Source organism: Peromyscus maniculatus, chromosome 10 (genome assembly GCF_049852395.1).
Source record: "Peromyscus maniculatus bairdii isolate BWxNUB_F1_BW_parent chromosome 10, HU_Pman_BW_mat_3.1, whole genome shotgun sequence".
NCBI classification, from domain to species: Eukaryota; Metazoa; Chordata; class Mammalia; order Rodentia; family Cricetidae; genus Peromyscus; species Peromyscus maniculatus.
Genome location: NC_134861.1, coordinates 76445531 through 76470655, shown reverse-complemented (window position 1 = coordinate 76470655; position 25125 = coordinate 76445531). Strand labels below are relative to the sequence as shown.

The following is a 25125-nucleotide window of genomic DNA, read 5'->3' as shown; positions in this document are numbered from 1 at the left end:
GTTTAGTGACTTTGTGATATACAAAGGAACTGGCTGGATTCCCAAATCATGGTGTTACATGCAACCCAGCAAATGAACTTCTGTCCTTACCATGAGAGCTTCAATTATCTTAGCATCTCACATGCAAAATTATGTGAGCTTGGCAAGCATAGCCATGGACTAACAGCTCTGAAGGCATTGCCTTTGTGAGCAGAGGTTTTCTTTTCAAAACTCTTAACCAACAAGAACATTAACCATTTCTTTAAGATAAAGCACCAATTTACACTGTAGTCAAGGGATAAGCTATTTTAATAATCAGTTTTAATTAGGCAAGAGATTAATCAAGGTTCATTTCTGAGGAATTCTCAAAAGACATGTGGAGATTACTTTTGGTTATTACTCTACTGAAGTGAGTGCTACGTTACATGCTAAATGAGAGCAAATAGGAGTACAAGCATCTCCTGTTCTCTCCAGATTTTGACTTGAAACTGCGCGCACGTACGTACAAACACACACACACACACACACACACACACACACACACACACACACACGGGGCGGGGGGGACTAATATATTGAAGAGATGGCAGAATAGCTCAAAATTTCAACCTAATCTTGGCTCCCTTGTATCCCTGCCAGGTATTACAGGGGAGTAAAAGAAGGGCCGAGTGAAATCCCAGCAGATGTTCTTGTGTTTCAGGCTATCTTATCATTCCTGGCCGGGACAGTGCTATTAAAGAATAATCCTGCCTTTCTTCTCTTTTTTAATGAGACTGACTTTGGCCAGCAACTCCATCATACCTTATTAACATTGCCATCTATCCTTGACTCCCTTATCTCAGTAAAATGGACAACTATTCCTACTTAAAGGATTAAACCATAGTGGCCTTCTTCCTTGTGTTTTCTCTGACTTAAATACACAATGAATCTTTAAATCTTACGGATTGGGCCTGATTGTCAAGGTTTGGGGTACCGGGGATGCCGGGATAACATCTTAGGACTTCCTGGATGCTATGCACTGAGCTCATCCGCTTGCTTCCCCATTACTATGAACATCCTCTCCTCAGACATTCCCTCCAGGAATCAGAGCCACCAACACAGCTAACTCCTATTTCCTGTGAGTCAATATAACTCTCAATCTTGTCTTGAAGTCTCTAGTAGTTTTTGTCGTTTTTGTCTTGTTGTCCTTTGTCTTTTTATTAATGTGTCATTCCCTGATTCATTCTAATATCAACTTTTTTCCCCCATCACTGCCATCAGAAAAATGCCAAATTCCTTGCAATATAATATCATGCTTTTTCTGATCAGATCCTAGCTCATTTCTCTCTAGATAATTTCTAGAATGGTGTTGGAAACTAGCATTTGCACTGGATGTTCCAACTACACTCAACTTAAATCCTTGTGTTTATAGTAGTGTCTTCCTTTATCTCTGTGCTGAGCTAACTGTGAATTGGGGGAGGACAGTGGTGGAAGACATGGGAGAAGTTAGGGGAGGAGTAGAGGGGGTGAATGTTATCCAAGTATATTATCTGAAATTACCAAGGAACTGATGAAAATATTGTAAAACCTGTCAGCCTACCTCTATCCTCTATGGAATATTTAGATATTTGGATTTTGGCTGGGATTGACTTAAAGCTTTCCCCTGACTGTGAAAACTCTTCAGAGAACTGGGATTAAGTCTCAGTCTCTCTCTCTCTCTCTCTCTCTCTCTCTCTCTCTCTCTCTCTCTCTCTCTCTCTCTCTCTGTCATTTTCTTATTATGCAGTGAATTTCTGGTTTCTGTGAATCCAAACATTCATTAGCTCCTAACTTCTATTATCTCTAAAAAGTTAAATTCTAGGATAAACATGTCAAAATGCACACTTGAAAAGGATGAAAAGGACTTTGTTCTCTTGCCATGACTGGGTTTGTTGGGTCTTTACTTATTTTTTGATTATTTATAGAATAAAACTTAGGATAGTTTTAAGGCAAGATGTTTACTTTTGAGCCACAGGTGGATCACATTAATACTGGCCTTCACTATTTAAACTGTGTTCTGAGCACTAACTACATGTTTACAGCGTCCTCATCTCACAAGGCCATTTCTTTTCCTCTGAGAAACACAAATGGGTAATGAAAGAACTTGAATTCCCTGACATTTTCTTGTTTGAATTCTGCTGTGTCTTTTCAACTTAAAGACTTCAAGACAATATGATTCTCTTACTTCCATTACATTTTTAATACCAATCTAAGCATTCTAGATGTGTGCCCTCTCTTCACTACAGGGAAGGATTATGCTCCTGTAGTGTTTACTTATTCCTCATTACTCTTTCTGTGGGAAACAATCTCAAATGACCTTCAGTCTCGCTGTCTCGCTGAAAAACTACTTTCACAGGACAGCAACTTTGTAAACGTATCACAGATTTTTATGGTTCTTTCAGTTCCTTTGCATCACATAGCCTTTACCCTCCATTTGTGAGCTCCCAGACAACCAAGAACTTCCACTTTCATCTCTGTTTAAAATAAAATCCAGTATAATTACGTCTTTTTTTTTTTACTATTATAGAAATATGTGATTTAAAAACCACCACTACCTTGCATTATGACATATATGTGGCAGGATTTAAAAGCTAGTGATATAGAAGAGTGTTATGCGATCAAAAAAAATACAAATTGGAATCTATCTAAATACAAATTGGAATCTATCTAAATATCAATAACTTCTAAGAGTTAGGAAAAAATCCTACATTCTGAATTTTCATCAGAAGACAAAATTGCAAACAACAGTGTGTGTATGTGTGTGTACGTATTGTTTTAAACATTTCTAAGTTTTAATAATATAAATTAAACACCATTTCTGGATTTCTCCTTCATGTATTCTATAAATTCCCATGAATACTGCTTCACTGGAGTAACTTAAAAGATATTTATTTGAGGCATTATTGTACAATACAATTCAAGTCAAAATCACCTCGAAATTTCTATGACCACTGAAACATATTGTGAGAATATATGAAAATGTGCCTTCTTTGGAGCATGTCATATCTGAAAGAGGCACAGCAAAACAGGAAAAAATGGGTACTCTACACTGCCCTTGAATCTTTGCAACACACTAGAGACACATCTATATGTCTCTTGCTGTGGACACCACTGTCACCATAGCCCCCATTCATACTCATCAAAGAAGAAATGATCATTTGAATGGACAGACTGACGAGCATTGATGGAACAGGATGACTGAGGCCACAAGGCCACGGCGAGCAACATGTTCCCTATACCCTTCCTTCTTCTCATGTGCTCAATAGGACTGAAGAACTGACTTTAAGTCTCCTGAGTCTCTTAAACCTGAAATGGATTCATGATGCACCTCTTTCAACCCTAGTATTGAAATAAAGCCTTCTACTTTATTTTGCCACAATGGGGCTTAGACAATAAGCACAAACCAATACAGTGATGTTCGCCTCCCCCTTGCATTTCTTACATTTTACCCCTCCAAAAAATTATAGAGTAGGCAGGGTAACTTGAAATTCATGGTTTCCAGCCAAATATTTCCCATGTTGAACCATACGAAGTTGTGAATGTTATGTTCCCCCAGGGAAATTACAGGGATAAGACCACCCTATGGAGTTTTGTGAGGAAAGAAAAAGAAAATTGATAGTATACAGTATTGGGGAAATAGTATTGAATTTTGTGGAAATATTCTATAGTGTTCTTCAGTGGCGTTTCAATAGCTGGACTCAATAGAGTTGCACATTAGTGTTACTGGGAAGCAACATCACACGTACATTCCAACATTTTCATGAGATTCCTAGCTTTTCATGAGGTTTTATGCTTTAAATGACTATGCATAACTCCTTACCAAGATGCTTTAATCATAATCTTTTCAAAACCTTGTTAGTTTCTATTGATGAAACTTCTTTCCCAAACCAGATGGTCAGAAATGTTTAAGCTTATCCTTCATAGTATTAGGAATTTAACAGTTAGTTAAATGCTTTACTAAAAATGTCATTTCAAGTGTCCTTCAATAATGCAAAATGGTATTTCTAACTCAATCTTATTATTTTTTCTTTGTTTTGGTTTTCTTTCTTTCTTTCTTTCTTTTTTTTTTTTTTTTTTTTTTTTTAGATAGGGTCTTAGATAGTCCAGTTTGGTCTGAAAATTTACTACATAGCTTAGTCTTGTCTTGGACACTGATCCTTCCATTTCCACCTTCAAAGTGTTGGAATGACAAGTGTTTGTCACAATCCCTGGTTTCCATCACAACCATAAATTCTAAATAAAATATTTCAAAATCAGGATGTGACTAGGCATGCTCTGCTAATGCAGAAACACAGGCCACCAGCAAATGTGGAATGCAACATGAGGAGAGCTGCTTGGGACTGAGTCTCCCATCAGCCCCTGCCCTGCCACCCCAGCCCCATTCCCCCGCCGGCCGCACCTTGGGCTGCAATCTGTGCTCCTGGGGCACCGGGTCCACGAACTCCTCTGGCAGCTCCACGTGACCCTTGTCCTCGATGAGCAGTGGCGCGCTCTGCCGCTGGCTGCTGAAGAAGATGTCTGGGAGGTAGAGCGCCTCCTGGGCTGCGCTCAGCATGTCGCAGTGGAGCAGCAAGGGCTGGATGTCTCTCATTGTGCTTGCCACCTGCGGGGACCGCAGGGCGCACCATCAGATAGACCCCCTGCTTACTCAGGCCTCAGAGGAGCCCAGTAGAGGCTATCCCCAAGGCAGCCCTCTATTGCAGACATATTGTTATTCTATATGGCTTAGGACCAGCCACCCCAAGTCCCACTCAGACAATCCTGGGACTGAGCAAAGAATTTTTCTAGCCCTTAGATTATAAACACTATCCTTATTAGGAAAAGCTTCTTATCCCCATTCCTAATATGATCAGAAAATTAGACATAATTACAGAAACTGAATAAGCTAGTTACCTACAAAATGTAATAGTTCTCTATAGTTAATAGTCTCATAGTTTTAGGAAACAAACTACAGGCACTATGTATTTAATAATCTCATAGCTTTAGGATACCAAGTATTGTCACTAATTTACCCAGAATGAAGTATTGGCTACCAAATTCAGTTTTTACATAAAAAAGCTTGACGATATAAAGGGATCTTGTTATTTATTTATTTATTTGTTTCTTTTGTTTTGTTCTGGTGCAGAGTTAAATGATTGTTTTGTATTTATTTATATGTTTTCTGGTCATTTTGCTAACATTTTTGTAAGATACTGTATTAAGAGCTATGATGGACATTATTGTGAAAAGATATACATATATTTTTGCCACTTATATACACAGTGATTTTTACTGACAAATGTTGCATATTACATAAATGAATAAATATGGAAGACCAAGACAATAATGATAAAATAAAATTATACACATATGATAATTTAAAAAAATTGACACAACAATCATATATTATATGCTATGAAAAAACAGAGCTACCTTAGTACATGATTTCTTTATGGTGTGATAAGCGAGATACACAATTCTCTACTCTAACTGTAGTTTACTCAATAAGAGTTTATTCAACAAGAAAGATAATGAAATCTACTTCTAAACAGAAAGCAAAGAATTTACAAAGGAAAACACCATTCTCGATACATACATCATTCTTGATACATACATTTTTAACTATTACAGCTGAATGTTTAAAGACATATTGTTATTCTATATGGCTGACATTAAGCAGTGAAGAAAAAATTAATCAATGAAGAAAAAGCACTTTGTGGTAATCATTGTGTTATTTGTAAATTAAAACTAAAATTATATCACTCCATCACATGAAATAAAACCTTTACAGAAAAAAAAGTAATAATTAAAAAATCAGAAATTCCACCTGATATAAAACTCTAAATTTAATGCCTATAACACTGATATGAAATAATGATTTACAATTAAACAACATAATATAGCACTGTATATATACATATACATATAAATATAATGTACATGTATATATATATATATATATAAATACTGTTCAAACACCATTCTGATCAGCTACATAAATGGAATGTGTCAAAAAGCATGTTTCAAATTTCTCAAGTCCCTCTCCTCTATACTCCTAGTGATAATGAAACTGTGTATATTTTATGGAATTATTTGCAAATACATGTCTCTGACCATCTTCAGAGCCATTCTGTGTCAAGACACTTGTGAAAGTGTGTTATATAATATGCTATACGAAAAGCTTCTGTTACAGTGATGGTGAAAGATTTTATTCCTTGCCAAGTTAACATCCCGGCTCATTTGGAATGATGGGATGTGAGCTTGTTTGATTTCATTCATTCGACATGTAAGTATGGAGTTCTCACCAAGTGTCAGCTTCTCCTTGAGGTACAGAAGAGTGTCTTAGACAAAGCAGGTTACAAGGGAGTGTAAATGAACCACTCACCTTGCTGGGGCCATTGAGACATAACACATGAAGAAGAAAGGAATGTGATATAGACGTATGGCCAGTCCTCAGAAAATATATATGCGGTGAGCTATAAAGGGTGTATTTGAATCCTTAATGAAGACACTTACGGGGGTAATACTCAAACTAAGATTTTTTTTTTTTTTGTTAAGATCTGAACTTTAAAAAAAAAAAAAAAGGAATCACACCAAACTATGACAAAAGTCATACAAATCGGAAGCAAAAATAACTTGGGGCTATGGCAGAGGTCTCCTGTGTGGAAAAGCTTTGAACTATTCAGGAGTTAGCACAGCCAGCTCAATAGTTTAGAATACCAGAGAGTAAGCAACAGTAATTTTTAAGTTTCTATCTAGGACAAATTAATGAGAGGAAAGAGAATGACGTGACTGGGAAAGATACAAACAAAAACAACAACAACAAAAAAAAAAACGGATTTTCTCTGAAGTAGAGATCAAATATTTGAAAAAAAAAAAAGCCAATTCTACAGCAAGCAGAAAATGACAACTGATCAAAATGCATATGCAATAGACATGAGGTGACAAACACCACTGTGTCTGGATCTACCTGAACGTTCTCTCCACATGAACTAAAAAAGAACATGTCCCAGAGCTAAGCAGGAAACAATCAGGGATCTCACAAAAGCTCATTTGCAGGAGGAAAGAACCTGATTTTATGGAGAAAGTCAAACGAATAAAAAAAAAAAAAAAAAAAAACAGGAAGTTAAATGTATATGCCTTTTAAGTTGGAGGAAATGAAACCTGGGTTGCGTCATGCAATAGAGTTCACACTCACTTGGCATCAAAGTCCCAAATCTTAACTTTTATCTTAAAAAATACTGCACATACTAGGATTAAGGCATTGCAGAACTTCCAAGGATGTATAACCATACTTCCAATTTGTGATCCTCAGACCTATCGTAATATTTAATCATCAAAATAACAACCACAGTTAAAAGTCTAGTAAACCCCTAAAATCTTACATATAAAAAGATTCCTTAACTCACATGCTAGTAATAACCCTTGCAAAAACTCCACCAGAATTCATGGGAAGAAGCTGTAATTAGAAGCTTCTGATGTCCTTGGGGGCCCAACTGTATTCGAAGAAGAGAGATTCTTCCTGTGAAGTAAGGTGATATCTATACTTGCACTCTCCACCCACTTGTATAAATTCTATACATGGCTGAAAAAAACACTCAGTCCTCCTTAGAAACTAGGTGTCTTTGGATACTTCAAGACATGCTTCACATTCTTGGTGTCCTTCGTCTTGTCTAGATTCTTAAAAGAACAGGTACTTTTTCAAAGTCCTGATGAAAAACACTGCACCATGTGACATTAACAGGTTTGGTCCTCAACATGCTTCTCTTTTAGAGTTCCCCCTCCTACATGAATTTGAGACTATAGTTTCTGACATTCTTATAAAGTAAGTGCACCAAGCTTTCTTTGTAACCTTCACAGAAACAGGAATTTCATTTTAATTGTTAAAACATCAGATATCTCTGATAAAGGAGTCACTGGTACAAAATGGTGCATATGCTGCTTTCGAATGTGAATTGCAGCAGTCATGAATGATATTTAATATTCATGATAAGCACATTTTTCTTGCTGTATCTGTGTCAATCAGTACTTCTTAGGCAGAGGCTTTCATCATTTAAGGACTTTGATTCTGCTTTCCTAGTAAATAACTGCCAGATAGTGGATAGTGGAAATATTAAAATTATTAGTGTGTACTACACTGGATTTATTAAATTATTTATGCTACATCTATGCTTACTCTCTCAATCAAAGTACATTGCCATATGAAAATTTCATGGTGCTGTTTGTATGTAGACAAGAAACCAGAAGAAAGGAAAGGAAATAAAGAAAGCATTAAAGAAATAAAATGTTTTTGAGAGTAGTGCTATCATGTTTATATTATATGTAGAATATACAGTTGAAATAATCACAAGAGTTGACGTGGTGTATAATTCTGTAATATCAGCAATTGAGAGGAGGAATCAGGAAGATTGTGAGTTCATGGAAGGAGCAGACTACATGACAAGAATCTTTTCCAAAATAATAAGAAAGCAAAAAAAGGAGGGAGACAGGATGGACAAAGGGAGTTGGAAACAGAAAAGACGAGTACTCATTTAAATATAATTTCAAAAATCAACATTGACTTGCAAAATACATACAAGTAACATTATAAAGACTGAGCAGTTTGGGTTTACTTATGTAGGACTAAATATGTATACACATACGCATATATGCATGAAACAACAATTAATAAAAAGAAGGCTGCCATGAGTTTCAGAGAGAGCAAGGAGGGATATCTGGGAGGGTGTGTTGGATAGAAAGGAGAGGGAGAAATAATATAATTATATTATGATTTCAAAAAACAAAAGAATCAATAAAAATTGTAAACATATATCCATTGTTTCCAAAGAAGTTTGGCTACTTGTGCTTTTTTTTTCTCCTCAGTTTAGTGGCCTACAGTAAAGAAATATCGATTATAAAAATGAGATTGGAACCTGAATAAAACAATGTAAAGCAATGGATATACTTCTATAAGAGTTTGATGGCACTAACACTTGAGAGACTACCAGGGTTCAAAGTGAGTTAGATTTCTCAAACTAAGGATACTTTATGTAAATCATTTGTTTCTGGGTTTTGGGTTATAGTTTATGAGTCATTTAATAGTTAATTAAGTATGATTCATACAGAATTTAAAATGGATGCTAATAAAGCTATTATGGCAATCTGTACACTCTTTGGCTCTCCTTACTATCTCTTGGAAGTATCATGTGTGAGCTCTTTTTCATACCTGTCTAACCCTTCCCTTCCCTATCTGCTTATAGGAACTCTCCCCTACTCTTCAAGCTTCCTTGAATTCACACTGGACTCAGATTTCGGTCTTCCCACAAATCCTCCAGATTATTCACTACATATCTGAAAGCAACATTGGAAGTCATCATATTTTTCTTCTGTTTTCTTCTAAAATTTTATTCAAAGCCTGTTTTAAAATTTGGTCTTCAAGATTCAACCCCCTTCTCCTCCACACACTAAATGAAAAGATCTCTGATTATAATTTCTACTGTTGACATCATATGCTATCACATTCTCAGCACTCTGTTTTCATCGCTTTGATTGTAGTTTAACTCTACCAAATGAAGTATCAACATGCTATAAAAGTACCCATCAAGGAAGCCTGTAAGAAAGCATTTGTGAGGTCCTGACTCAAATCTCCTTTCAACTGACTATCTGACTATATCACTGCATCTGTAGAATGATGTTTGGCCCATTTTTTCACTTTAAAATTGCCAATATTTTTTTTTTTTTGCATTTAGTAACTTCTTAAGAATATTCACTAAACTATTATGAGCAGAACTATTTGGCTAACTTGAAATGACTAACTATATATTAAAAATATATATATTGAAATAGATGGAATAGCAATGCTTACTTACTCCTCAATTTCCCCTCTCCCACGAGGTGGAGTGGACTTTTACTTCATTTCTTTTTGTGTAAACAAGGGCTATTTATCATTTCTGCTTTCTCATGTAAACCTGAAAGGTACTTGTTCCCGCAGCACCATGCTGCTGCCCATATGAAAGATGTACTTTTCCTTGCTTTCTCCCTAAGGTGTATGTAATTGCTGTAGATTTTCTCTATAGGCTTCATAGGAATATTTAAATGTCGTCACAAAAGCTCCAACTCAACCAGCTACCTAAGGATGCCATAAGCAGAAATAACAATGTAGAACTTGGGACATGGAAAAATGTATTTTAATTGTACTTTCTTAGAGAAAATAGTTCAATAGTGATGATCTGTCCCCCATTGTATGATGAAGCAACTTTTATGGTAACCCTGAGTGTAAGTCCATCTCACATATTCGATCCTTTCTCTAGATGGAATCGTTCCACGCAATATAGATATGCCTTGTGTGGAGAACTATTTTCCTTCCAGACTCATTTCCTGACACTTTTTAGCAATCTAGCTTTTGCCAGCGAAATGAAGTAAAATAAAGTTTTGCCTGAAGACTGAGTGAAAATAAGTTGCCAAGACTGTATAAGATGACAGGAAGAGAGTGATACAGTCACATGCTCCTCTGTGAATGAAGCTAACGGCAAAATTATTCTGCAGGGCTGGAAGTCAACTTCTAGAGATTATTTGATAACTGGCATTCCAGTTTATTTTTGTTAATGCAATAAGGTATGTAAGTAGGTAAGAGCTCTGACTTCTTGTATTGACTGTCTAAATTGCAATGCTATAATACAAATCTCAAATACTTGTGAACATGAGTAAGTAGACAATTTCTGTTAATTTTATTTTTTTTTTATAAATTGGCTTTTTCCCAAAAGACAGACTTATTTTCATTCAAATTAAACAAAATGCTTATTACGTATCTTACTCACTAAAGGAATGGCATCTAACTGTAAATGTTTCTTTTCCAACTAAAAACACCTGCTCTTTGCAAACAAAACACAAACAGATTGTAATTCCTGGTAACAAAACTCAAGCTTTGGAATTTTTTTCTCTAGAATACTGACTTCTTTCATTTGCTACCCTCTTCAGGAATATTAATTCTCAATGTTATGGAAGCTGTGTGTTCAGAATGCTTTATGCAACCATTTCTTTAAAATTCTGTGCAGCTGTGGTAATGGGGTACTCCTCTTCAATCACACTGCCGTTGAGCCTTGATGTGTGGGAAAAATAAGCAAAACCGATGCATATATTCACGGAGCTCAGTCTTGTTAGTGACTTCTGCCTTTGCTAAGTTAATCAAAACTAGCATCTTTGAAAACAGTTGAGAAAACTACAAATCTCTTTATTCTCCTTTTTCCCCCCTTAGGGTAGCAAGAGATCTTCCCCACCTGCTTCTCATCCCCATGGTCAACACAAACATAAAATCAGTGCCTAAAAGCTGCCTAACAACAAAGAAGATACGCTAACAAGCTAAAATGTCAGAATGATTGATGATGTCATGTTGGTGGTACATTCATACTCTGTTTATTATTGGATACCTACTTTCAAATATATATATATATATATATATATATATATATATATTTGAAATTATATATATATATAAGTATACAATATATAAAAAATTAAATATACCTCTATATAATTTTATCTCTTGCAGAAGCTCTACCTAAGCTTGCTGACAGCCATTGGTAACCTACACAACAGGGCTATCACAGTAGTTCCAACTACCAGCTATTGTGACTAACCTGAAAGGCCTCTTTCAAGCTATTGTGCAGTGTTCCTGGAGGGAGAGCTGCATACCGGCCTGTTGCTTCATATTTTACCTATTGTTCTCCTAAGTTTTGCATGGTCTCACCCACTATTAAAAGTATCGAGGGAAATGGAGCAAAATGGAGCAAAAAGGATCAATGCTAAATAGCACCATTGTTGACTTTTATGGAAGCTCCAGTAAAGAGTACTCTTGATCTAATTCAGGTAATATTTATAACTACTATTTCTGCAGTGCCTCTAACAGCTTGTAGAGGATTGGTAATGTGTGAAAGCAGACTGTGTGTTCTTTTTATAAGTTTGAGGAGGGTTTTTTTTTTTGTTTTTTATTTTTATTTTTTCCCCTACATGAGCTAATTGTATCTGGATCTTTTTACCTCCTGTCATCTGTTATTCTCTGATGCAACAACAAAATCAATCTGTTTTAAAGCCATCTAAGTCCAAGAAAAAAAAAGAATGAAACGATGCAGAATACTATTGTAATGTCTGCATGTTGTTTTGTCTTTTTATTTGATCAATGCAACGATTTCTCAAATTTAGCTGATTGAATTCAGCCCTTTTAACTTCATATATGGCTAATGATATCAAAATGAGGGGACAGCTGCCACTTGCTATTCGATATCCTCAAAGCAGGAAGAGTGAAAACAGGAAATTTTATTGGGCCTATGGTCTAATTAAAAGCCACAGCTTTGTAATTGGAATGGCTTTTCAACACTCTTTAGGATGGTTCTGAATGCTGATCTAAGCTTAAGATGTTCATTAGTAACTCATTAAAGACTTAGCTACAGTCCAGCGGGTGTATCTTGAATATAATGATGGGCTGGATGTGTGTGCAAATGTGTAGACACGTAATTAGAGAAACTGTCACATTCAGGGATTAAGAATATACAATGTGGTGTTTGAAAAATACTGTTGAAAGCAAGTGACCCCAAGATGGTATTGTATTTTAAATTTGCTTACTCTCCAGGTCATTTGTTTTTCATTTAATTCTTAAAGGTATTTTTTAATGAGTTCATTCTCTCAGGATTAAATGCATGACGTTTTGTGTGAGGGCCTTTCTATACATCATTGTGTTTAGTCCTCAAACTATAACAATGTTGGCCTAATTACCCCTTTATCAAGTAAGAATGCTGTGATTTAAACGGTTCGGGTAATGCATCTTGAACATAATGAAATTTGAACCAGAGTCTAAAGCTAGAGAGTTTCAGATATCATTCAACAAAACACTGCTATTTTAGACATGAAGCCAGCTTAGATTAGCCAATGCTATTAGCTTTATTGTAAGGCTTCATGAAAGCAGCACCTTCTAAATAAACTAATATCTTTTGTGGTTCCTTAAAGGACAGGAGCAAGTCACAGCCAGCATCTATTAGTCATTTACTATCTTTAGCTCTCAATCCTTTCTTCCCTAATAATGATTTTTCCTATGTAGTAAACACAGCAGGCTGAAATCATGAGTATGCTCAGTCCGCACCATCCTGAGGTCTAAATCTTTTCTGCTGGATTCCCTCTCTTTGCTTGTTAGCAGGTGCAAGGTGAAAACAAAGGACACTAATATCCAAAACATAGCATTCACAGGTAAACATGAAATTATGACTTTACGTAATTTCCTTAGGATGAACAAAGGAGATATTGTTATAGTTCCAATATGCAGTGTCAGCCACAGGCTCAGTGGTTAAAAGCCTGGCAATTCAGTGGGTGGGGCTATGTCTCAGATTCGCTCTCTCTGTTTCTCTCTTTCTTCCTGTGTGTCACTCTCTTGTCTCTCTCTCTCTCCTCCCCCCTCCCCGCCCCCATCTCTCCCTTCCTCCCTCTATTCTTCTCTGACCCCACCTTTTCCCTCTTCTTATCACCAGACCTGATCCCTGATCCGCCAACAGTGTGCTTGCTCTGCCATGATAGTGTCTCACCTTTACCCAAAACAATGAATTCAACCAAATTTGAATCCTCTGAGCCAAATTAAATCTTTCCTCCTATACAGTTTATGTCTCAGGTATTAGTTACAGTGACAAAAAGACATGAAAATTAGGAATTCAATAGGTTGCAGGACATGGTAGAGAAAAAAAGTCTATGGGAATGGAATACAGCTTGAAAATTACAGCTAATTACATCTGTAATTAACAAAAGACAAAGAATTCAAAATCAGGAAGGTAAATAATTGAGTCTCTGCCAAAGAAAAAACTTTTTGGGATACGGAGATGAACATTTTCCTGGGAAAGAGGAATTGGAAACTAGTCAATGTACTACTACCTCACTCCATAAGACTCCTCAGACTGAAGCCTTAATAATTGCCAATCTTCAGTTTTGTCAGCATAAGGCAATCCTGAAGTGATGAATTCCTTCTGAATCAATTGCATAAGTAAAGAAGGAGTAGAGAAAAATGATTTAGAATTCTAAATAAAATAAAACTGGTAGGACTTAATTGGGTGAATCTGAGCAAAAATTCACCCAGAATAGTCAGTGTAAAAAAAAAGTAAAAATCACCAAACTTGTGTCTTCTGGAACAAAAATATCTTCTTTTCTCTTTTTAAAAGATTTCTCTATTAAACTATTTTTAATTTAATAATAGCGGAAAAAAAAACCCTAAAATTAAGAAATCAGTGAAAGGTATGGTAACGAGCATATGAGAAGCAGTTCCCAACCCTGGACTTCAGGAAATCTCAGATCACAGTGACTGCTATGGCTCCACCAGATGGGCTAGGTATGAACTATGCAAGACCCTGCAGACAGGAAAAGGCTCACAAACCCTGAAAACGAGGACCTGTTAAGTCTCCTTCGTTCAGGAGTTCAATGGTCCTTCAAAATGCAGGACAGGATGATGAGGTGGCTCAGCATTCCCACTCCTACATAAACACCAGGGGGAAATGAAAGGACTCCCAAATAAAACATGCTACACAAATGTTCATGCAGCCTGATGACAGGCAGCCAAAGAATGGAAATAATTTACATTTCTATCAACTGACAAGTACAACTCAGTATATGCCTACAGTAGAATATTATTATGAAATAAAAATAAGTAATTATATGTGTTAGATATGAATAAGTTTTAAGTGACTAAGGGAAAATGGCAATCACAGGAGACATGCATTATATGAGCAATTTACATGAAAAGTCTGGGAAAGATTAAACCATAATGAGAGAAAACAGGTTTTCTTTCTGGCTTCCAAGGGTCAAAAGGTAAAAGACACAGGGATGCCTTTACCAGGCAAGGGTTTCTTTCTGGAATACTTATTATAATGAGATTATATCAACTGTGACAATTTACGCATCATTTTAATATACTGAACCCTAAGTTAGCTCTATGGTATATAAAATATACTCAATAAAAACGGAGTGCCTTCCATGGCATTTTTGAAAGGGATTATTACATTAAATATGTCCGGGTTTTAAAAACTGTGCTATCTTTTATGAATTGATGTCTTACTTCTTTACCATGAAAGCTCTACATTTTTAAATATGTTTTATAGCCATAACTCTGAGACTGAATTTTCTTTCACAGAAATGGGAATAAAAGTTAGTGCCCATCAACTCAAAGTGAATTCGTACAAACTGTCCATTAGATCCTTCACAAGGACTTTCTCAATACTGTCTAAGAAGGGCTATACCACCAAACAGAGTGAGTAATTCTCCACTCAAGAAACTCCAGAAAATATCTGGAGTGCTTGGCAGAAGGGAGATGGCTCAGTCATAATAAACTGCATAATGGGGAAGCCTGCGTACCTGAGAAAATTCCCACAATTCATGTGGGAATGGGTGACCTAGACTTGCAGTCCTAGCTGAGAAGGCAGAGACAAAGGGGACTCCCAGGTGTACTGGAGAGTCAGGTCGGCCTACTCAGTGAGCTCCTAGCCAGTGTTCAAAGCCTTATCTCAAAGCCGAACAACCACAACAAGAGCACACCAGAGCACATGCAGCCACTCACACACAAACACACACAAGAAAGGATATTCTTTAAAAGCTGTTATCAGTTTCGGAGTCTATTGTACTTTCAAAACATTTTCAAAAATGGAGCTAAAGACAGATAATGCAAAGATATTTTCTTTCAGGAAATTTGTATTATATAATTAAAACAATATTCTTCCTGCCACCCTCAATTTGAACTTTACTTGATCTTTGCTTGGCTTTACTCTCTGCTTAGGTACGTGATTTTCTGCCTGTCTACTCATGACTTTACAGGTCAAAGGTAATCTGTAAATCAGTCTTATGTGTCTGAGTGTTACACCATATCCATCTGCTGACTCTGCAGGCTCTATATTAAGTACTCCATATTCTGTACAGATATAAAGAGACTTTGTATTCAGCCAGGCAACACCTTGCTATTGGTCTCTTGTCTTTCTTAATTTATTCCTCTTTAAAACTGTATGTATCTAGCCTGGAGGTGGTGGCACACACCTTTAATCTCAGCCTTTGAGAGACAGAGGCAGGTGGATCTCTGAGGCCAGCCTGGTCTGCAGAGCAAGTTCCAAGGCAGCCAGGACTTTTACATAGAGAAACTCTGTCTCAAAAAACAAAACACAAAATAAACAACAAAAAATCCTTACATATCTAAGATAATTTTTTTTGTTTTGTTTATACATAGAAATGCTTACGTGAGAATTTTGAAATACATTATGTGAAAAAATCCAGGTAGATTAATTAGAAAATAATTGATGGTTTTGCAAAATTCAAGCTTTTCTTTGCATGGCTGTTTTATAATTCCCAGATAATTGAAGAATTTTATTCATTTTGATTTTCACTATCCTGAAACTTTGTCAATACCACACACTGTTTTTTTCTGTTTGCTAAGATCATGGTGTGTGTGTGTGTGTGTGTGTGTGTGTGTGTGTGTGTGTGTGTGTGATATTAGAATAATAGTGATGCCCATTAATTCTGAGGAAAACCTCTTATTATTATTATCATCATCATTATCATATTATAATGTATCTTATAGCATATGTACCATATATACTATAACATATATTAATAATATATTAATTGTCTCATGGGGAAAGGCTGACTTCTGGTTCACTCAAGTTCTGCTGAAGTTACTTGAACTTCTGAACATTCTTGTCTCTACTTTTGGACTGCTGAGATCCCAGGCATGTTCCACCAAGTCCAGTTACTATGTGGTCTGGGCATGGAACTTAGGGTCTGGTGCATGCTAGACAAGCACTCTACCCTCTGAGCTCCATCCCAGTCCCAAACGTCCTACCTTGACTTTTCTGAATGCTTCGTTACACCGCTGCAAATATAATATAAAGTTCAATATTTATTTTTGGTACTACTTATATTTTTTTTCATTAATAAACTCTGCCAAATTTGTGAACTATTCTACACCAATTGTGGTGACAAGAGAGAAATTGTAGTTTTCATGTATTCCTACTTTTCCTAGATATTCATTAGACCATAAAGGGGTAATTATTTTAATTTCTCGTATTTTATCTGAATTCAAAGCATACGTTATTATGTTTCTTTATAATGGTACATGTAAAAGTAAGACGGCTATGTTCTTCAGTGCTAAGCCATAAAGTATGAATTGAAAAGGCATACTGCCTTCAATTTTTAAAATAAGAGCAAAGGTGCAAAATTTAGTGTTAATTTGAAATGATTAATGTAAATATACCAAATCTTCTAATTTTTAAAAAAAAATATTTTCACATGTACGTGAGTATGTGTGAAACCCTAACATGATATATGTATAGCTAGGTCTAGGAACCAGATTTAGCATTCTGATTTAAATTTGTATTAGGAGAATTACTTTGGCAATGAAATAGATTACATCAGTAGTAGCAAACAAATAGAGGCTATCAACAATGAAGTCAGGAAAGGCTTTTCAGAAACGTGATGACCTGGTTTACATCCCTGGCGTCCACAGACCCACACCAACACATTTGTTATGTGCTGCTAATAACAGCTCTAAAGTCGATACGCAGGATCCCTAAGACTCTATTGCCAGCCAGTGTAGCCAAATCAGCAAACTCAGTCCCAGTCAAAGACCTTATCTGAAAACAACCAGGCATAAATCCACTGAGAAAGGAACTAGGGGTTGACTTCTGATCTCCACACTCACACACTCACAAGACTAAACTGGAACAAAAGAACATACACACACACACACACACACACGCAAAAAATACTTGACTATGGTCTTGCATATTACTGATCATATTTAACATCAACTTTAAGGCACTCAGATTTACACAAAATGTGTATAGATCAGAGGGCTTTGGTGTGAAGACCATTGATTACTCTGAAAATGTAGCTAACATTTTACTCATAGAAATTTGCAACTAGACTAGCTTACCTGACAAAACACTTTACATTTTTGATAGGTTTTCTTTGACAAGAAGAAAATTTATAAGCAAACAAACAAAAAATAAATAAATAAATAAAATGCCCGTCTACCTCGGGCACTCTGAAAGAATTTCAGTAAAAACAGAAATGGTAAGTGAAAACAAAAATGCAATTAATAGTGAAATACAAAGTTTAATTTCAATCTATCCATTAAAAAACCTGGAAAAAGTAGAATAAATTCTCTCTTCTTTTGAATGCGGCCTCCTTATGAACAACTGCAGTTATAGAAATGGTCTCTCCATCAAACCAGTGCACTGTTGCTATTGAATATTAACTATTTGATTGGCTTAGAGATATTTAGCCAATCAGAATAAAGGAAATAAATGTATGTGATAGGTACTATGGCTGCTTACATAAAATTACAAATGTGAGCAGCATTCTAATACTGAGAAAGAAAGAAAATAGCAGTCTAAAGAAGAGAGAACCAATGACTATTATTTATCAAATACTTAATAATTCAATGAGCATTAAATACCCAAATACCTGATTGAAGTTACACTTCACACCCAGCCTAAGACATTAAAATAAAATATATTTAGATCCCAGAAAGCAGTCATAATATATAAAATCTGAATATAAGAAAGTGCTATTTCATTCTTAACATATACACATTTCTCATAGATCATCACTACAGAAAAATTCATGTATAATATAGTCCCAGGTACAAATGCAAACAAAAATATCTATTCAGTTGTGAAACTTCATATTAGAAGTTTTAAATAAACTGCTATAAACAAAACACGGTGTTAGAATCATACTGGTATTTAACATTTTGGTATTCAGAAAGTATAGTGACTTACAATGTATATATTTTTAAATTCTTTAAAAATTGACTAATATGGATTATAATACGGGATGCATTATCATTGAACTCACACACCAAAATCATGACACACATTTTTTTGTACAGTGCATCTCACCATAAAATACTTAGAACATTGCTACTCCTACAAATCACCTATGCTGGCAAACATATATTTCAAGGATAATTAATTTCTGAAAACAGCAAAGTGAAGCAGAGCTGAGATGTCAAACTCAATTCTTCACAAACAGTAATGCACCTCTTCAGAGGAAAGATATAAGATAAAATATGTAGTAAAATGTCATTTTGGACTGATCAAACTTTGTATCATTTTAGCAATTTAAAAATGTATATATTAATAAAAGCACTATAAAATTAAGTAACATACAACTATGAAATTTGTTTTTATAGAAATAAAATATAGAGAAACATAAATAAGTATATACAGACCTGATCAGTCTTTTATTCTTATTAATAACTGTCCATTATTAGTAACTTAGACATAATGTAACATATTAGCCTATAAAATCCATAAAAATATAGCTAGAGACTTATTTTTAACAATAAACAGACTTGCAGATGAAAAACATGCATAGAGTACTTCTAAAGTTCTTTAATCCCTTTTCTCTCTCTTTGAAAATGCTATAAAAATGTGATTTCCTGTTCATCACAGTATGCTGATTGATCACATTTTCCATCGTCTTAGTTATGACTCAGTATAATTATAAGGAAAGTCTGAATAAGTGGAGTAGTTAAAATATTGTAGAACCATGGTCACCTTTTCAAACTCCAAACCTTTGGCACTTGAGAGTAGCTATAGACCAGGAATAGATCTCCTACTTTAAGATCCCACATTACACTTTGATGTCCTTTTACTGACAGTCAGAAGGAGTCCCAGGAGCTAAGGGTAGTGCTGCTATCCTGTAATCTACTGGGAAAACTGAGGCAAGGGGATTGCAAATTCCTGGGTAACTACTAACTCATAGAGACTCTGTCTAAAAGCACATTGTAAAGTTCGGGGGGCTGGTATATAGCTGAAGATGTAGAGGGATTGATTAGTATGCTCAATTCTCTGGTTCATTCTCACCCCAAAAAAGCCCCAGCCACACAAATTACCACTACTTTTGATTCTCCAACTTTCCTTTCCTTTCTCTGAACCGTATCTATAAAATGATACAAAATAGATTTATTTTTGTGCAACCCTAGTAAAGCCAGGAACTGGACATCACTTTTCAATTTCTCTAGGCTTGCCTCATGACACATATAGATCCTATAGTTCTTGAGGAAGTCATGGAAAACAGAAAGGAGGAATACAGAGGTGCACAGAGACACAGACTGTGGACAGATAAACATAGAACCAGAGACACTTCTTATTTACAACTGCATATGTATAAACATATATAATGTTCATGCACTGATTATTTTCGTCTCCCAGGTAAAACAGTGGCCAGACAATGTGGGTTAATGTGAAGATTATTCAACTAGCATCAACATTATAGGGATTAGTCCTTTAGCTGAGTTCCTAATTTTATGTATGTGTAGATCACGTAAGAATCCATTACTTGACAATTATTGGTTGTTAATTAAAGGAGTGATTTAAGTATCTCTACATAGTGGTAATATTTTTTTATAGATAATAACAATATTGATAATAGTTTTGTACATATATATTTATAAATTTCCTACAAACCTTGAAAAAACGAGGTTCAAGTAAAAAGTTTTGTTGTTGTTGTTTGTTTGTTTTTCCAGACTTAGGTTATGGGTAAAGATAATTCTGTAGTTGCTTGCCTACTCCTTAGGAGTTTAGATTTACTTCAAAGTACATAGGTCATATGAAAATTATGGGAGATTTATGAAATGCCTATCACTATCCTAGGAGTTATATATTTATTATTTATCCACTGTTGAATATAACTATGTAATAATTTTCTTCTTCCAGATGAAAACTAGGTATTTTTAAGGTACTTTAAGTGTCTGAAGGGCAGACATACAAGTCTTTTGTATACCACTGTTATCTTTAGCATCAAGGAAAGTCTCTATGTGATGAATGATATTAACTAATTTGCTGAGAATCAGGGTAACAGCTAGTAGGTGGCAGAGCTGATTTTTTTCAACTTTTCTTTTTGACTTTAAAACCTAATCAGTCTGCTCTCAGAATATAGACCGGCAGGTGACTGAAGTGTCTGTTTCACTTGCTCCAGAATTTCCAAGACAGTGGAGATGATATTGTATACTATGAGCAGTGCCTTGACTGAACTTGGGTTCAACTAGCAGTAGGACAGGAGCCAATGAAGCCAATGAATGCTCCTTGGTGAGCATTGCCTTGAGTGTTGTTAATAGCTGTGTAACACCATTCAAGGTACTTTCCCATTCAGCACCTCAATATTTCCATCTGTAACTAATGATGTCAATAAGAACAGGTAATGCTAATAAACCCAGGGAAGTGTTGTGAGGAAGATCTGAACCAAATAATCCTGTTTATGGCCATAGAAGCACTAGGCATCTCAACTAATTATTTGCTCTGAAGGAGGGACTTCCAGTCAAGTTACTATTGGGAAAGGTGGACTCCATTTTTCTAAAGGGTAACTTCAATGGACATCAGAAGAGAACAGAAGAGATACCATCAAAAAAATTTTTTTTTTGGAAAAAAGACTTCATTAAGTAATGTGCATTTGTAGTTCTATTGTCTGATGGTTCAAATTATGCAGTATTTCTTTGAGCCTGGATTGGCAGGAACACTAATAATTTTTATCCTCTTATATTTGAGCTCTAATCAGCAGTACATGTCTCCATTTATGAGCAAGCAATCTGGGCCTCAAAAGCTGGCCATGAAAAACCTTTCTTTTCTGCAAAGTTAGAAATGGCATCACACTAACTAAAGAGAAGGCTTTCTACACAAGGTGGAAAAGGCACTCATATTTTCCATGGTTCCAAGTTTTAAAACAGGAAAAGTAGGAAACATAAAGTTTATCCTTAGAAAATGTCAGTATTATTTGGGCTGCTAAGGATAAACAACATTAAGGTGATCTAGGTAGTGTAAATACAAAACAAGATCATTTTGGCTCTTAGTATAAACATAAGGTAAGTATACTAGCAAATTTTTAAAACTATTTACTGCTCAGAGTTTCAGGTATTTATTCTGTCGCTGCCGTTTAGTCTCTCTCTGGCTATCTCTCCTCTCTGCCTCTCTCTCTCTCTCTCTCTCTCTCTCTCTCTCTCTCTCTCTCTCTCTCTCGTGTGTGTGTGTGTGTGTGTGTGTGTGTGTGTGTGTGTGTGCTCATTCAGATTACAGACCCCCAAAAAGACCCTTGACTTATGGGGTTGTCCATGTTTAGGGTTAACTGGTACATACGAGGTATACGTTTTAGACAATCTGAGGTATTGGTTATGAAATAATGACATTCCTTATATCACTGTTTCATTATTTTAAATAACCTTCCTCTAACAGAGTAGTTTTAGAGTGACTTTTGAACATTAATTTGTGTATATTAATATGTACCATTATATTTTTTTCTGAATATCAGCATTAACTGAAGCATCTCTCATGGTCAGCTAATTCTGCATTGATATAATTACTAAACCAAAAATAAACTGTGGGACAGACAAAGGAATTAATGTTTGAAGACTTGTACTTCGAACGTTGGATTCTTTATATATGTTATTTATTTAATCTTCAAAATAAGCTAACAAAGGATTTTTTGTTTTGATTTTTAAGTAAAAAATATAATTTAAATGACGTTAGATGTATGGATAATTAAAAAAGGAATCTGTTTTAAAATGACCTTTTCTTGTTGCATAGCACAAAATGTTAAGACTGTATAAGAGCTGGATCAGGATTACAAAAGCATTATTGAATTATTGATAAACTTCCATATTTAAAACAATGGGTCAGTCAGAAAACAAAGTGAGCTAATGAAACTAAAAATTCATTCCAGAGGCTCACTACACTAATATTCGGAAACCCCCTAAGCAGTGGCATATAGAGCTGTGTCCATTTACTTTGTTATCAGAAGCAAGAGGCTATGGAGAAACTAACACTTTCATGTTAATGTAAAACCAAGGATCATTAGCAGAAAACTTTAAACTGTGAAAGGGAACATACATAGAGAGGTCAACTTCCTAATTTTTAGTGAAATTAAATGAATGTTAAATTGAAAGTTGCACAAAATATAAGTGATGATTTCATGTTGAATAAATACACAATTTATAAAATTTTTTAAATATATATTATTTAAATTTTTATATTGAGGTAGGTACCAGGAAGTCTACATGAACAATGGGAGAAAGTCTCTCATGCCCTTCGTCAGTATTTTCTTTTTTTTTTTTTTTTTTTTTTTTTTTTTTGGTTTTTCGAGACAGGGTTTCTCTTGTGTAGCTTTGCGCCTTTCCTGGAACTCACTTGGTAGCCCAGGCTGGCCTCGAACTCACAGAGATCCGCCTGCCTCTGCCTCCCGAGTGCTGGGATTAAAGGCGTGCGCCACCACCGCCCGGCCAGTATTTTCTATAAAATTATTTTTCTCCAAACATTGGCATTTTGTTCCCTTTATATTGAAAAAGTTGTGTAATGAGAACAGTATGTTTCTAGCAAGAGATCACAGTTTGCGCTTTGTATATTAAGGATTACATATAGTAAGAAACACGGATCAGAAACAAAAGATTGCTTTTTATGAGAAAGCAAACTCCGTTCTCCCCTAAATGCTCATTTTCATACAGTAAAAATGTTTTTAAGTACAAAAGAAATGCAAACTAAATTTATACTAAATAATTAGTGTAATTAATTATCCGGGTGATTTTTTCACCCTATCTTGTTAAATCAAAGCATAAAATACGCAGGGGCTCAATTTAAAAATGAAAAGCAGACAAACCTTTTAGGTTCCTTTCAGATTTCTGTGGGGACTTGAAGAATTTCTACTGAAAAGTTGTGAATTTGTAGCTCAGAGCATATGTTATTAATATCAGGTACTTCCTGATATTAATGTAAGGTAAGAAACGGCTACCTCATCCCAAAGCGAAGATTTCAAAGAAAGGGTCTTTTATGAGGCAGTGTAACTACAGGATTACACAAAATCAACAGCACTTACCATGAACTACAGGTGCTAAAAGCATCATGAGGATGAGCAGCTGTGGTGGCCACATGGCTGTGTTCTCAGGCGAGAATGCCTCAAGAATGAGTGTTCTGAAGGGAAACCAAATGAGTATGTTTCTGGTTCCTCTTCTGTATTCCAATATCAATGATTAAAAACAAACACAAGAGAAAGAAAAATTCCTCAAAAATAAACACTGATATTCCAAGTCAGACACCTGCAAAAGAGAAAAGAAAAAAGAAAAAAAAAAGGAAAAGAAAGGGTAGGTTATCCAATGAAGACATTTGTATGTTAGTTTCTTGAATAATTCTTGTATTTGGTGCCTAAAACATGTTTCTTTCTTCATTTTAATGAGCAACAATATCATATACAAAATGAACAAGCAATCTGAAAGACATTATTTATGCAGTTATTACCAGTTTATACCCCAGCCTCAAGCATGTGTAAAATAATTCTGTCTCTACTGGACAAATTAATTTAAATATTCTAATACTAACATGTAAATGAAGATTTACACGAGTGTGTGTGTGTGTGTGTGTGTGTGTGTGTGTGATTGGTTTAAACATTTAACCCAAATAAAATGTTTACTTAGCATTACAATAAATGTTTCCACTTATCACCATTTGTGTAAATAATTTTTAAAAATAAAGAGTGTTGAAAATCATGGTATTCTAAATATTAAATACATTGCTTTTAATAATTTCATAAGATCATTCAATAATCACATTTATATGAGAAGATACTCGTACAGTTCATTGTCTAAAACTTCAATACTGAAATTCAAGTTGAAGAACTGTCTAAATCACAATTTTGATGACTTCACTCCTAAAATTGTATTCTCTTTATGTTACTCTAAACAGTTTTTGATTTGGGCTTTTTTTTTTAAACAGGGCTCATGCTGACCTCAAAATCACGATGTAGCTGAGGATATATGACATATGATATATGACAAAATCACTATGTAAGTCCTTGGTTCTCCTGACTCCACCTTCAAGTGCTGGGATTACAGGCAACCACATCAGGTTTTGTTTGGTTTGGTTTTAAAATAAACAAACAGACACACAATGAATTGGTAAAACTCAACGTGGTTACATTATGGGGCCAATTCACTGAACAGAGAGCATTAAACATTCTTTAGTAAGCCATATAACCATTTCCTAGAGCCTTAGACAACATGAAATCCTGCCAAAGATGTTCTCTGTATATACAGAGCGCTACAACTTTAAGCCACTTTGCCAAACAAGACTGTTGTAGTTGTCCCTTTTTAAACGTCTGCTCAGATTTCTATAAAAA

General features: G+C 35.3%; 1 protein-coding gene across 21 annotated transcripts in view; it reads right to left on the bottom strand.

Annotated features, from left to right (window-relative positions):
• Adgrl3 (adhesion G protein-coupled receptor L3) overlaps positions 1–25125 on the bottom strand; it is a 747948-nt gene that overhangs the window by 450134 nt on the left and 272689 nt on the right. For 19 of the 21 annotated variants that reach the window (XM_076546504.1, XM_076546503.1, XM_042257561.2 and 16 more), the window contains 2 exons: positions 23830–24049; positions 4397–4600 (listed from right to left, as the gene is read on the bottom strand). In XM_076546504.1, coding sequence (XP_076402619.1) covers positions 4397–4600; positions 23830–23884 — 259 coding nt within the window. In that variant the 5' untranslated portion in view covers positions 23885–24049. The remainder of the gene's footprint in view (positions 1–4396; positions 4601–23829; positions 24050–25125) is intronic. The other 2 variants (XM_076546498.1, XM_076546499.1) reach the window with 1 other exon arrangement.